The 15,010-nt window shown below is 34.6% G+C and overlaps 3 protein-coding genes across 4 annotated transcripts; all 3 read left to right on the top strand.

Moving 5' to 3' along the window:
- The first annotated feature begins 6,045 nt into the window (after positions 1–6,045).
- LOC129575859 (uncharacterized) lies at positions 6,046–8,833 on the top strand. Its single transcript, XM_055460003.1, has 3 exons — positions 6,046–6,194; positions 6,327–8,267; positions 8,349–8,833. Exons 2-3 carry the CDS (start codon positions 6,343–6,345, stop codon positions 8,368–8,370), a joined length of 1,947 nt encoding a protein of 648 aa, XP_055315978.1. The 5' UTR covers positions 6,046–6,194; positions 6,327–6,342; the 3' UTR covers positions 8,371–8,833.
- A 451-nt stretch (positions 8,834–9,284) lies between these two features.
- LOC129575926 (uncharacterized) lies at positions 9,285–10,428 on the top strand. Its single transcript, XM_055460165.1, has 2 exons — positions 9,285–9,393; positions 9,534–10,428. The coding sequence occupies exon 2, from the start codon at positions 9,556–9,558 to the stop codon at positions 10,426–10,428; it is 873 nt and encodes a 290-aa protein (XP_055316140.1). The 5' UTR covers positions 9,285–9,393; positions 9,534–9,555.
- A 194-nt stretch (positions 10,429–10,622) lies between these two features.
- Positions 10,623–14,254, top strand: LOC129575860 (uncharacterized). 2 transcript variants are annotated; one of them, XM_055460005.1, is made up of 8 exons: positions 10,623–10,711; positions 11,598–11,687; positions 11,777–11,982; positions 12,066–12,221; positions 12,304–12,459; positions 12,541–12,643; positions 12,716–12,817; positions 12,952–14,254. In XM_055460005.1, exons 2-8 carry the CDS (start codon positions 11,612–11,614, stop codon positions 13,134–13,136), a joined length of 984 nt encoding a protein of 327 aa, XP_055315980.1. In that variant the 5' UTR covers positions 10,623–10,711; positions 11,598–11,611; the 3' UTR covers positions 13,137–14,254. The 2 variants fall into 2 exon arrangements, with proteins under 2 accessions (XP_055315980.1, XP_055315979.1); XM_055460004.1 differs by lacking the exon at positions 10,623–10,711 and having other exon boundaries at positions 11,554–11,687.
- Positions 14,255–15,010: the final 756 nt, after the last annotated feature.

Here is a 15,010-nt window from a genome sequence, read left to right as displayed (position 1 = left end):
ATGGTTGTCATTTCAAATGTTTGAATTTGGCAGATGCTGGGTAGCGTCCCGAAAACATTAGACAATTCAAATTAGACAGTTCTTTTTTGCTTCGGGAAGTGTGAATATCATGAAGAATATACATTTTCAAAAACTCACTCTAAACTTTGTATTTTTTCTTTATTTTTTTATATTTTTTCGTGTACAGCATATACGTTTCGCAGAAGGATGAAATTTTTTTGATCAGTAGCTCGGGTGATGTTTATAAAAGTACAAGTGCTACGGAAATTCAATTCGAACGTATTATTTTGTTCAATCAAAACGACAACATTTGGAAATTTTGTTCGGGGCACGATTTTGTGTGTGTTCTTACTGGTGAGTATGATGTGGATTGCGTGTTAAGAATCAATTAGTATGTGGACATAAATTTGAGATCACTATTTTAGATAAAAACAAATTTCTGACTACATTCAATGAAAAATTATCGGCCAAACACAAAGGAATTAGGCTACCCCATGAACTAAAAAAATTTCAAAACCTCCGTATATTGGACATAGCTGCAGGGCTACACCATATTCTCTTATTCGCAGTGTCAAAGCTCAGTCCAAGCACATCATTGGATATCACATCATCAGATGCAAATGAAAACATTCCCATACAAACATTGCCCAAAAGTTATGATTCCACCAAAAGTGTTGAAAATCAAAAGCGATCTATTGAATTGTTGCATCAGAATACACCAGATTTCAAGAATATTATAAGCTCAAAGCCAATTTTGGCCAAAGAAACTCTTGAAGAAATACATTCTGATGCTCGGATCGATATAAGTGATTCCATAAATCAGACGATAGTATCAAAAGCCTACACTCAACCGAATACATTGGAAGCGGATAAAAAGATTACAGCAATTGAAGTAGTTAAATCCCAAACGGAATTATCGCACAGCAAAGACGATGTACAAGAAAATCACTCTAAAATAAGTGATAAAGTCGAAATCAAGATGGACATTGTTAGTAAGAGTGTCTCCAATATTGGAGATAGTTTGATGAATGATATAAAATCTGTTGCAACAACGGGTGAGGAAAAGCTAAAGGACTTGGCTGAAGAAACTGAGAAAACAGTAAAAGAAGTTCCAAAAAATGTCATCGACTACGTTAAAACATCGATGGGACTTGAAAAAGAAGAGGAAAAAAACAAAAACGTCGATGACACAAACATGAATAAAGTAATAGGAAACACAGGCGAAGAGTCAACCAATGAAATATCAAGTGACCCACCGATACAGAATTCAAATGAACCAGATAATAATGAAATGAACAAGCAAAACAATAAATTAAATCGCGCATTGGCTCAAGATGTTACGGTATTTGATGAACTTAAAGATGACACTGAAGCTGATAATGAAGTCAAGTTCATAAACGATGGTGTTGATGTTGGCAGCACATCAAATATTATACAAGCGATGAATGATGAAATCAACGAAATGAGCAACAATCCAAAAAATAAATCAGACGAACTGACCATGAAATTTGATGAACTTGCCGAAACTACGGAAGCAGACTCAAATAAAATATTTCAAATCAAGAATGGTAAGAGTCAGCGGCGTAACTAGAAATTTCTTTCGGGGGGTTTTTGTTTTTGCACAAGTATTAGAAATAAATGCAGGGACGATTTCCTGTGGATATTCAAAGTAGTGATTTTTTAGATCTATTAACAATCAACTTAGAGCATAGAGAACATATTCTTTATTTTGGATTTCCAGCCGAAGTATTCAAAAGAGTTTATCATCCCATGTGGATATATATTGACAGACTGCTTAAATCGGATGAAACTTGAAAGTGATTCAATTCACAGATAGTTAACCCTCTAATGCATACAACCGCCTCTAGACGGGCAACATTTGAACGCCTGTAGAACGTGAACCGTACATCGGATCACATTGCTTAATAGTCATTTTTATTCGTCAAGGTATCCTCTATAATCTTGTCTTTTGCACTATTAGTCTACATCAAATGGTTGTTGAGTTAGAAAACTAGAATGTCCGTAAAAACAAAAATTTGACAAAATAAATTTTTTCATTTTTTTCACTTTTAAACAATGGATTTGATTGTTCTCTGATTTATGTCAATCGCATTTCCTGACTTAACCATGAGGAATCTAGGATTATGAATATTTTTTTAAATATCTATGGCCAAAAATCAACCAAGTACCAGTACTCCCAGCCCTGGGAAAAATTAATGCATTAGAGGGTTAAATTCACTTTTGGAATCTTGTATGAAAAATAGTCGGCTTTAGTCGTTTTATTTCAAACATATTGACTGAAGAATAACTATCAGGCGACTACATCCGTCTATTTCGTTTGAGATAATCATTTTTAGTTAGCTAAAATGTCCAAAATTAAGCGATCGACTGCTCAGGCGATACAACTTTATATAATATTGTTCGTATGGCGAGCGAAGCGAGCCGAAATTTTTGATATTGAATATCCTGAAACTCAATTTTCCCTTTATTTATTGAAAAAAATTTTTGGGGGTTTTTTGTGTGGGGGGGGGGGGGGGTTTGAACCCCAAACCCCCCCCCCTAATTACGCCACTGATTTAGATTCAATTCACTGTTTGCTGCTGAAACACATTTGATGAAAATTTGATAAAAACAATCAAAAATATTTATTTCTCAATAATTATACGTGTTTGGTGTGTTTTATCACTCTTCAAATGCCCTGTTAGCGGCTTTTTTCCACTGAATTCAAATTTACCTACCGAATAAAAACATTGGTGGTAATTCAACATTTTACCTCCAATGAAAAAATTACTTCGGCAATTTGTTATTTTGCCGTATTACTTCTGACGGTTTGCCTACTTCGAATTGTGAGAGCAGTATTACTTTTGTGTGGTTTGCCCCTCGAATGTCTTACTATATTTAGCAGTGAAAGATGCTTTGCGTACGACATTTGAAAAGACAGTGCGACACATGTGCTTCATACAGTAAGGAAGTATTCGTCCGACACATTGACAAATCATAGGTGTTCTTCTCTATTGTTTCTTGCAAAATAAAATATATTCAATTATCAATAAAAAAAAATCTCCCGCAACGAAAATGTCCGTTCATTTGACTGTATTTATTTTGCATTAATGACCACTTGCAATGCTTTTTGGTCGGTGTAAATCATGAAAATTTTAAAAATTGTTCCAAAATGACTCCAGATCGTTATCGTCATAACTTATGGATCATTAGATTTCACACAATTAGATGCAATTTACTTCATTTACCCAGGTCGGTAGTTCAAATCAGCCGGAAACACATTACTTTGGAATATTTCAGATTCATTGGGAATTGTTCAATTTCTAAATTGTTTAAATGTTAGAAACCGTAATGTTTGAAAACAAACAATTGTTTTCTTATAAAATTGGAAAATCCATAATTGATATTAAAATTTGAATGCTAGAATCCAGCATTCTGATAACAAACATCACTTCATCTCATCTTTAACTTTCAACTGATTTCGTAAACATAAAATCAGAACAAACACAATCAAATACGCAGAGTTTAAGGTGCATAATATTGTCGCATGCATTCTATGTTGATTGATCTTGTTGTGTTGTTTTTATATTCTTTTTTAGTGTGTTCTTTTCCCACAAATTAAATGCACAACAAAATGAAAAGACAAAGAAGAACGCAGCGAGCGAATTGAATTAACGAATCGTATACTTAGAATAATTCGAACTGATTATGCACTATGAATTAAACAGTTTGTTCATGTGAACTGCTACGAAACAACTGACCGATCAAATGATTAAAAAAAAACTATTCAGAACAACAAAGTTTTTCCTCTATACATTCAGACTATCAACATAATATTTTTGCTGACAAATAACAAGCAGCATTTCGGAAGAAATCGTCCTGTAATGATAATATCAAACGAAAAAAAACTTTAAAGAAGTCAATTGTCGTGCCGATAGCAAACACAAAACTTGTGAATCACAAATTTTGTGTTCGCTTTCGAAAATCAAATTCATTGAAATTTTGTTTTTACTTGATATCAGCTATTTTGTAAAAGAAAATAATTTAGCAATAAAACAAACTGTCAACGGATCATGTAGCAAATGAGAGATAGTCCAGTGAGTATCATGCTCGAGTCGCATGCTAACAAGAAGGAAATTTCATTTTTTTCTGTCATCAATTGAATAAGTGCTATTTTTAGATGAATATTCAAAGGTTAAATACAAAAACGTCTGAAATTAAAACAAAATCGTCTAAAAAAAATAACAACTTCGTCTAAAGGAAATGGTCCCTTTTTTTAACAAATTCGTCTAAAATAATTTTTGTTAATGAAAAAATCATCTAAAAATGTGACAATTTTTTCTTAACAAAATCGGGTTTTAAAATGACAAAAATGCAAGGGGCAAATCACTCTTTTTGCAATTACTTCCCAAAAGTTGCAATTACTCTTTTTTTCAGCAATTACCTCAAAATTTACAATTACTTTCCATATACAAGTAATTGCAACCGACCAATAATTGTTGAAAAATGGACTAATTGCAACTTTTGGGAAGTAATTGCAAAAAGAGTGATTTGCCCCTCGCAAAAATGTCTAAAACCCTCCAAAAATGTCTATATAACAATCGCTTAAAACACTCTCAAAAATAACAAATTCATATGATATTTTCATCCTGAAAAAATCGTCCGAAATATTCCAAAAACGACTATGAACAAGAGTTCGTTTAAAATGACAAAATAATCTAAAATCCCGTTTTTTCCTCAATATCTTCTTTATTTTTTAATTTAGTAATGGAGTCTTTTAGACGATTTTGTCATTTTTCCAGAAAACTCGTATTTAGACGATTTCGTTAGTAAATTTTTTTCCAAATTTTAGATGATTTTGTTGAATTATTTTTTCAGCATTTTAGAAGGATTTGTCACTTTCGACAACCACACTATCTACGCATCTGAATTATGTATTTTACGCTCGTATGTAGAGGCGACGTAGGGAAACAATTTTGAACTTCATCTTCGAAATGATTTCTTTCGGCGCTTCGCTTCCACTGCTACAAATGCCAAACCAATAGAAAAACCAATGGAATAAACGGAGCAAATGGATTTTATGCATAAACTTTTCTCTTGATAGGCACTCGACATGTGTTTGTAAACCGCTTCTGAAAATTCTTTTTACATTTGATTTCGTAATGTCGTATGTTTTGAAATCCTAGCATTTTTGTGATAAGCTTCCGCTCAACAAACTGCTGGTGAATACACATAGAATGGATAAGAATCGAGTGTGACGCATATTATAAAATTGCTTTTTCTTGATAAAAAGAAATCTAAAACCAATTTAGTGAAAACAATTGGTTCTTGTATCAAGCTTAAAATGTTTTGATTATTCCTTATAAATTGTTCGTTTTCTCGCTCTTGTTTACAGTCATGCAATTATGCGACTTCGGTTCGTTTCACCGAATGGATTTCGTCAAAATGTGGAGTTTGATATGGCAACACATTCCATAAAATGAAATTCTCTCTATATGAATAAGTTGCTAGCATAAGGCATTGGACAGATTGATATCCAAAAAAATTCTGATGATTTCACTACCACTGTGAATCCTGATTAGTTTTATTTCATCACGACCCAATGGCAAACAGGATGTTCTGTTTCAATTGCGTTGTTTTCCTTCGAGAATGGAGGGCTGAAATACACACATTTGTATTTAGAATATAAGGTCCATAATAACGAAATTGATGAGATCATCAGTAAGTGGTTCCGTAGCAGTTCACATGAAATTGACGGTTTGTTCATTAAAACTATAATAATACAGTGTTAGTTCTGAAGAAGTGAATACCAAAACAATTAAATGTAAAAAAAACGAAAATTATTTCTCAATTGACGAACAAAATTAGATTTATGATTATGTCATTTTTGTGCAACTGAATTGGCAGCGGTAATTTTTGAACGAAACTTGACATGATCACTGTGAAGCGTCGCCAAACGTCAAAACGGACTATCATTCGTTCAAATGTTTACAGCAGTTTGTTTTGTTTCAAGAAACGATTTGTTTATTCATTTCGTTCGCTGCGTTCTTCTTTGCTTCGCCATTTTGTTGTGAAATCTTTTTGTGTGAAAAAGAATATTTGCTCCATTTTCACCATTCGCTTTGTATAAGTGTCGATACTAAATTGGATCGCGTTGAATATTCCCTGTTAAACGACATTCCATCAAAGTCAAGGTAAATCATTACCAAATATCAATCGATGAAATTCACAATTTCTGAATGTCTTGTTTTCTGTTTTGTGCAATGTGCGCGAGTCCATATCACAGTCCGACACATTTCAAAAATCAATCATTTTCCATTCTATAGATCAACGGAACAAGAGATGGAATCTGAATCAAAGAAACCCGTTTGGATCGATCCGAATCCGGTGGAAATTTTGGAACACATTTTCCGGTATGTTGAAGACAGTGAATTAATGCGGCTAAAGGACGTCACCGAACGATTTGAGTCCGTTGTCAAGACCACGTTCAAGGACAGGTATAAAACGAAGGATTTCAAAGTACGAGACGATCAGCGTGTGCATTGTGAAGAATTGATTGCATTCATTGGGAATTACATAACGGGAATTGAGGCAATATCGATGGAAAATATTGATAAAAATCATTGGTTCATTCAGCTACTGAATCAACACTCAATCAAACTTGACCGGATCATCTTTGGCTTTTGCAAGTTCAACAACATGGCCGATGCATTGAAACAACAATTGAGTTTGACTCAATTTGCAATCCGACATTCATACAACTTCCAACGCATGGACTTGCCGGAATTTCGCAATCTAACCAGTTTGAAAATTGATGACTGTGAATTTACAAACTATCTACAAATCATCCAGAACAATCCACAGCTTCAACGGTTGAGTATCAAAAGCGATACAGTCTCACCATTGCTTGTTTTCGAGTCTGTTGGCCGGCATTGCAATCAATTGGAAGAGTTACACGTGAGTAATGATGAAGCCTTAGTTGGATCGATAAATATGTCAAAGACGGCAATGGAACGATTGCATACGCTTAGCATAACAATTGACAGCGATTCAGTCGAAGTACTGAAAGAGTTCAGCGCTGGATGCAAAAACCTCACGGATTTGATGCTTGAACATAATGAAGGAAGTTTGAGCGAGAAGTTGGTTAGGACGATTGGTTCGTTTTCAAACATCAAAGCACTGAAACTGATGATCACAGACGGATCAATCCACGAATATCATGTATTGACCAAAAGTCTTGGCAAATTACCGAATTTGGCTCATCTTTGTCTTCGTGTTGACGAAATGGAACCGATGTACGATTTTTTGCTGTCCTTGCTCCGCGAGTGTAAACAGATCAACCGAGTTGAGATTCGAACTCTGCTATATTCAAAACATCAAATTGGCATCAACAAAGGTTTCCACGATGAATTGCTCGACATAGTTCAACACCGAACTCAAGATGTGACAATACAAATTGGTGTACATCCCCGATATGAAGCATTCATCAGCAAAACCAAAATTATTTGGAGAAATATGTTGGTTCATTGGGTTGGCTATGATCCGGTGTTAAATCGATCAAATACACACTTGCTGCAATTGGCTGACGTTGAAACGTCTTCAGCCAAGGATGATGGTGATGATCAATGGAAGCAGCAACCATTTCAAAAGATTCTTAGCTATTTGGACACAAACAGTCTCTATGCTCTGTACCAAACATCCCAACGATGCCGGCAACTTGTAAAGATCCATGTGAAGAAACGGTTCGAAGAGAAAGGGGAACTGTTCATTGCAAATAAATACGAAATTGATGAGAACGCTCTTCGTGCTTTCGGTCAATACATGTCCAATATTGAAGTTATCTTTGACCGAGAGAACGTCAAATTTTGGGAGCTGATCAATACGCACTGTGGAAGTAGTGTACGCAGCCTAGCAATCAATGATATGAGGGAAGTCGGTCGTGAGATCTTCGAAGGGTATTTTAATTTTCCAAACTTACGACATCTCAAGTACATTTCCATCCGTGAAATTCAATTCAACATTTATTATTTACGGGGGTGCCATCAACTAGAAACACTTGAGTTCAGTAATGACGTTGGATTCAAAACATTCGGGTTTCATCGTAATGAACTCAAGAGCGTAAAAAAAATCACATTTCTCCGTCGTACCGCATCAACACAGGAGTTCGTTCACCTGTTGGACAAGTACACTCCCAATATCGAACGTAGAATTGTGTATAGCATGTCCGATCAAGCAGCAGAAATGGATGGCTATGACAATCAACGAAAGTAAGAAATTTTAAAGTCTATTTCATTCTTTCCAATTGGAAAATTTACTAAAATACAACGAATTGTTTTTATCATTTTCAGGAAACGAAAACTAAGAAATTGATGCTGATCACACAAGTACATTACCTCATGATGAACGCAGAAAAGACTCGGATAACATGAGCAACAGGTGCAATGACATTCGGTCTTCACATTCATCTTATTAGTTAAGCTTGCGTCCTTCATTTAGATTCACCAGTGTAGTTTTTTTTCGTCATTTTGACATTCAAATTCTAGAAAACAAAAACAAACCGATGAGACGATAGATTGGACCGGTCGTCCGGTTTTCTCTTTTCCAATTTAGATTCTAAGCTAATAACCCATTGACAATGTTCATCAACAGCCAAAAAATGGCCCAATTTTTTTTTTTAGAAATATGTAGAAAGCAAAGTTCATCATCAATTTTGATTTGTCACTTTTTCTCCTTTTTTATTACTCAATCAATCAAATGCTAAGAGGTCGGTATGCAATGAATAAAATGCTAAGAGGTCGGTAACAACAGCCGAGACAACGTCGAATCATGAAAAGCCAGTGTTTTTCTCTTGATTGAAGCGTAATTTTGTGCAGGGAAACACCAACTGTTCCTTTCAATATTGAGAGAGTGCCATTTTAAATTTCCAATCTCCGGAAAGGTAATTTGTTTGATTGTCAAACTTCGTGATGACCATGGAACTCAGGGATAGAAGATCGAATGTTGTTTGGTTTATTTCGGGTGTATATTTGCGAATGAATGTCCATTATTTGAATAAATCCAGACTCATAACCATGTAATTTTTGTGCAACGGAATTGGCAGCGGTAATTTTTGAATGAAACTTGTAATGACCAATGTGAACCGTTGCTAAACGTCAAAAACGGACTATCATTCGTTCAAATGTTTACAGCAGTTTGAATTGATCCGAGTGAACGGTCTGTTTATTCAATTTGTTTGCAGCGTTCTTCTTTGCCTCGCCATTTTGTTTTGCAATTGATATGGGTGAAAAGAATACTTGCTCACTCTCGTCATACAATTTGAATAAGCCTCAATATTAATTCCATTTGCGTTGGACAGAATTATTTCTTGTTAATTCAAATTTCATTAAAATCAAGGTAAAGTATTGTTAAACATCAATCGGTGAAATTTACTATATTTTTCATTGTCTTGTTTTCTGTTTCGTGCAATGTGCATGCTAGTGTGCATGTGTCAATGTAAGTCTCTTTCTAAAATCAACTATTTTCCCATTCTACAGATCAACATTGAGCCAACGAAATATGGAGAAAGAACAAACAGTGGGGACTCAATCAAAGAAACCCGTTTGGATCGATCTCAATCCGGTGGAAATTTTGGAATGCATTTTCCGGTATGTTGAAGACAGTGAATTAATGCGGCTAAAGGACGTCACTGATCGATTCGAATCCGTTGTCAAGACTACATTCAAGGAAAGGTATAAAACGAAGAACTTCAAAGTGTGCAACGAGCAGCGTGTGTATTGTGAAGAATTGATTGCATTCATTGGGGTAGACATAATGGGAATTGAGGCGAAAAATTTGTTTGATATTGATCAAAATCATTGGTTGATTCAGCTATTGAATCAACATTCTATCGAACTTGGTCGGATCATATTCGATTGCTGTAGCTTCAATGACATAGCTGATGCTCTAGAACAACAATTGGATGTGACTCAAATTGCATTCCGACACTACCAAGACAATATGGCATTGCCGGAATTTCGCAATTTAACCAGCTTGGAAATTGATGGAACCGGAATCTCAAACTATCCACAAATCGACCGAAACAATCCACAGCTTCAACGGTTGTACATCCAAAGAGGCACAGTTTCACCAGCGCTAGTTATCGAGTCTGTTGGTCAGCATTGCAATCGTTTGGAAGAGCTGCATGTGATGAATTATCGTGAAGACTTAGTTGGATCGACAGATGTGTCAACGGTGGCAACGGAACGGTTGAATAGTCTTGGTACAACAATTGGCAACAATTTAGTCGAAGTAATGAAAGAGTTCAGCGCAGGATGCAAAAATCTCAAGAATTTGACGCTTAAACACAATGAAAGGAGTTTGAACGAGAAGTTGGTCAGGACGATTGGTTCATTTTCAAACATCGCAGCACTAACTGATGACACATGGTAGGATCCATGAGTATCATGTACTAATCGAAAGTCTCGGTAATTTACCCAATTTGGCTCATCTGTGTCTTCATGTGGACGAAGTGGAGTCGATGTACGACCTGTTGCTGTCAGTAGTATACTTATGTCTTTTTCGTCCAACCATGGGCGAGGGGGGACAAGAAAATGTATGAAAATCGGCGCAGGGAAAGACGTAGGAAGAAAAAGCATTGCTTAATAAATCGAAATTCACACCTCCATCCACTATGGTCTAGTCAATAAAGACATTTGCATACTACCGGAAACAAGTAAGTGCATTGATCAAATTGTCTAGATAAAAAAGTATTTACAGATTACCGAAAAATAAAGGTAAGTTCATTGGGTTAATGTTTGCAGTGGTTTAAAACGTAAATTTACACGTGCGAATGTACACGAGTTCAAGTGTGGATGTGAGAGAAGAAAAAAAGTTCATCAGTCATTTCGGTTGTATGCTTATTAGCATTTCTTTGTCCGAATAATTACGGTGTGAAAAAAGATCATTTTGCACTCTCACTCCAGTTGGAAATGAAAAAAACATGAAATGTCCACTACAGATTGTAGACATTGATAAAAAAAATGGGTGTGACTGCAAACGTTGATAATGAGAAAAAAAAAACCAGAGTTCGTATTTAGTTGTCCATATAAAATACATGGCAAGCAGAGCTGTTGATATGAAACATGCATTTCTCTATAGAACAGAAACGAAGAAATATCAATTGCAATTATTATTATTATTATTACAGTGGGAATATTGTAATTTCATATGATTTTTCATCCAAGCATTTGCTTCTCTAAATACCAAATATCATTTGTCCAGCGTGGCCTGGAACAGTTGTCACTGGGAAATGTGGAATGTTTTTGTATGGAATTACCTAGTATCTTATTTTATGTTTAGTCAATTTAGTACTCGATTCGTAACGTTAGCTCGACATTGCAGTGCAATTAGTTACAGTTTGTGTTAAGCTCTGTCTACACCGTGCTACTAAGTAAAATGGCAATGTGAACGCAACGCAACGCAACACAATGCGTATGAAATGACAATGCCGCCGATTCCTGACACATGTCAAATGTTCAATCTAAAAATCATTTGGTTTAATTTGGTTTTCTTTCACAACACCACAGCAATTTATTTTTCATTTCGTTCTATTTTTAAAGTTTTCATTTTAGCAATGGGAAAAAACTACTCAAAATGTCAAGCCGATGAATTTGCATTGATCAAATTAGTTTACCGCAATGATATTGAAGGTTTTACATCTATCTTTATGGATTCATTTCAAGCATTATGTCAAAATAGTTGAAGCGTTGATTTAATTTGAAACTGTGTTTGTTTACAGTGTTGAGCAGAGATCCATACAAATTCAAGATTACAATATCTTCGGAAGGATACAATGTTGAAACGAAAAGTAATGGTCTATCATGTCAGTTGGTATTTACGTACACGGAAAAATATCCAGATGCATCACCCGAAGTAGAAATTGAAAATGCCGTTAATTTCAAAGATGATTATAATGAAAAGCTGTTAAAACACATCAAAGAAACGGTAATTTTTGATCACAAGCAACTGTTTTCTAATTAAAGGAGAATTATTGAAGAAAAAACTCATTCAAACAATTTTTTTCAAAGATCAACGAAAACTTGGGCACTGAGATGATATCCTTATTGATTAATACTGCCCAAAATTGGCTGAATTTGCAGTTTGGTGGTTACTCTTTGAATTCGTTTATTATCTTGGAACTCGAACCTTATTTGAAACGATTCATTCATTTGAGAAATTTCGAGGTATTTCATTTATTCGAGATGAATTAATTGAAATTTATATACTTCACTGTGATACTAATGATTTTTTTTTGGGTATTTTCAGATTGATGAGTGGGAATCATACATTTTGAATGACCAACGTAAAATTTCCATCACGTTCACTTATCGAGAAAAAGCAAACATTCCAAATCCTCAAAATCGTTCAATTGACTTTTGCACCGAAGCAAATCTCCCAAGATACTTCGAACGATTTGGAAAGGTAAACGCGAGATAAATGAATTCGTAGAAATTCATATATTTCAATGGGATACTATTTTTTTCATCCAATTTTTTTTTCCAGATCAATGAGTGGAAACTTACTCAAAACAACTTAAAGAATCAACGCAAATTGTCAATCTCGCTGACTTACCAGAAAGAAACCATTACAGCTGTTTTATTTAATAGTGAGTAACGCTTGCTTTTTGTTTTCATCTCATGCCAATTCAATCTCAAACAATCTTTATTTCTATGTGTAGGTGATCGATTCAGTCGACATTCCAGTAGCCAACGTGGCAATATCCGGAAATCACGCAGTTACCCATCTATTTTAAGTTTTTTCTGCCAACCAACTTCTGATGGTAAGCCTTTCATTTAAAATATCCGATGGAGTTTACTGAGAAAATTAGAATGTTCGCTGATGCGAGATGACTTTATCACCTAATGATTAGATATATCATGTAATACATTCAAATAAAATGTTTTTTCTTCACAGGACAAGTATTTGCAACATTTGAAATTCCGTCTTCAATGCCTGCAGAAAACACATTACGTAACTACGCACTAGAATCGAATGGCTCTACATATTCCAATAGGTGCATGATAAGAAGAAAGAAAAATTCGTCATTATATATTGAATGTTTATTAAATTCCCACAAAAAAAAATTGACAAAATCATAAGGGTTACACACGAACAAATTCTCGGCGCCATTAGAATCTACACAGTCAGTGAAACTCGGGAATACTTGGCTCCATGTAAGGTACACACATTATTCGGAGAACTGTCTTAATATTCGATTTCAGCCATTTTAAAGCTATTTTGCCATTTTTAAAAAGAGTTTTTCTAGGATTTTGTTCAGAATGATCTCAGGAAATTCGCATATCGCAAATATTTAGTACTGTCGCGAAGTGGTTAGAAAAAATGATTTGAAATGATAGGAAGAGAAAACCAACCCTTTTTTCTATTTTATTAGTATTAACGAAACAGGACCACAGGAGATAGAGATAGAGATAGAGAGAGAGAGAGAGAGGGAGAGAGAGAGAGAAAGAGAGAGAGAGAGAGAGAGAGATTACATCCATGAAATTCTCTATGAAAAAATTCATCGATTCTTATTCTTCCAACAAATTTTAATTGTACACGAATGCAAATCATTTATTTACAATACTTATACACATAATACTTAAAGAAAAAAAATTCAAATCTAAGCAAAAAATGTCAAAGTAGATTATTATAATATGAAAAACATAATGTAAAAAACAAACAAGTCTAAAAAAATCGAATTACAAAAAGTGTAAGACGAAAGTCGTCAGTTTTGATTTTATATTAAAATCTTCAATTCAACTCAAAACGAATGGATTGATGTGATACTGAAATTCGAAGCTGAATATTCAAGTTTAATGAAATCATTTTATTCCCATTACAGTTCCAATGGAATGAAATAATTTCATCTCAAGTAATTTGTTCTATCAAATCTGGGATTCGTATTTCATGATAACGCAAAATTGAATTTTTTAATTCAATTGAACTGAAACATGATAAAAATATGAATTGCAAATTGATTGCCAGGCCAAGTTCTTTGAGTTTGAGGTTTGAGTTGGGTTTTTTGCCTTCTCATGTGATTTACGAACCCAATTAAACAGCTATCATGCCATATGTGCCAACATTTGAATCAATTTTATTCATTTGAATCATAAAAATTGAGTTTTAAAAAAAATTGTTAATAAACGGAAAATCATGTATTTAAAGGCTAAATAAGACAAGTATATTCAATAAAATACGCATAAAAACTTATGAACAATTTCAGGCTTTATTTTTCTTCATATTTTGTAAATGGATAACCAACGCACTACTTTTCTATGCAGATATTGTATTGTTGAGTTTGAGGTAATCATCGGACCCAAATTGACGTTTTTTATCACTTGAAACATTAAAAAAACGCATCAGCAAAACCGAAATTATTTGGAGAAATATGTTGGTTCATTGGGTTGGCTATGATCCGGTGTACAATCGATCAAATATACACTTGCTGCAATTGGGTGACATTGAGAAGGCTTCAGCGAAGGATGATGGTGGTGATCAATGGACGCAGCAACCATTTCGAAAAATTCTTAGCTATTTTGATACAAACAGTCTCTACGCTTTGCACATAACTTCCATGCAATGTCAAGCACTCGTGCAGACCCATGTGATAAAGCGGTTTGAAGAGAAAGAAGAGCTGTTCGTTGCAGATGAAAATGAAATTGATGAGAACGCTATTCGTACTTTCGGTCAATGCATTTCCAATATTGAAGTTAAATTAAACCAACAGAACGTCACGTGGTGGGAACTGATCAATATACACTGTGGAAGAAGTGTACGCACCCTTATGATTGATGATATGAGCAATGTGAATGGTGTGATCTTCGATGTACATTTTGATTTTCCAAACTTACGACATCTTAAGTACATTTCCGTAGGTGAAATTATATTCAACATCTATGATCTGGATGGGTGCCATCAATTAGAAACACTCGAGTTCAATAATGACGTTGATTTTGAGGGCTTTGGATTTGGG

The sequence above is a fragment of the Sitodiplosis mosellana genome, unplaced genomic scaffold, assembly GCF_009176505.1.
Source record: "Sitodiplosis mosellana isolate CC-2019 unplaced genomic scaffold, AAFC_SMos_1.0 Smas_scaffold_6170, whole genome shotgun sequence".
In the NCBI taxonomy this organism is placed as follows: Eukaryota; Metazoa; Arthropoda; class Insecta; order Diptera; family Cecidomyiidae; genus Sitodiplosis; species Sitodiplosis mosellana.
Note: the sequence above shows the minus strand (reverse complement) of the source record. Positions and strands in the feature narration are given on the sequence as shown.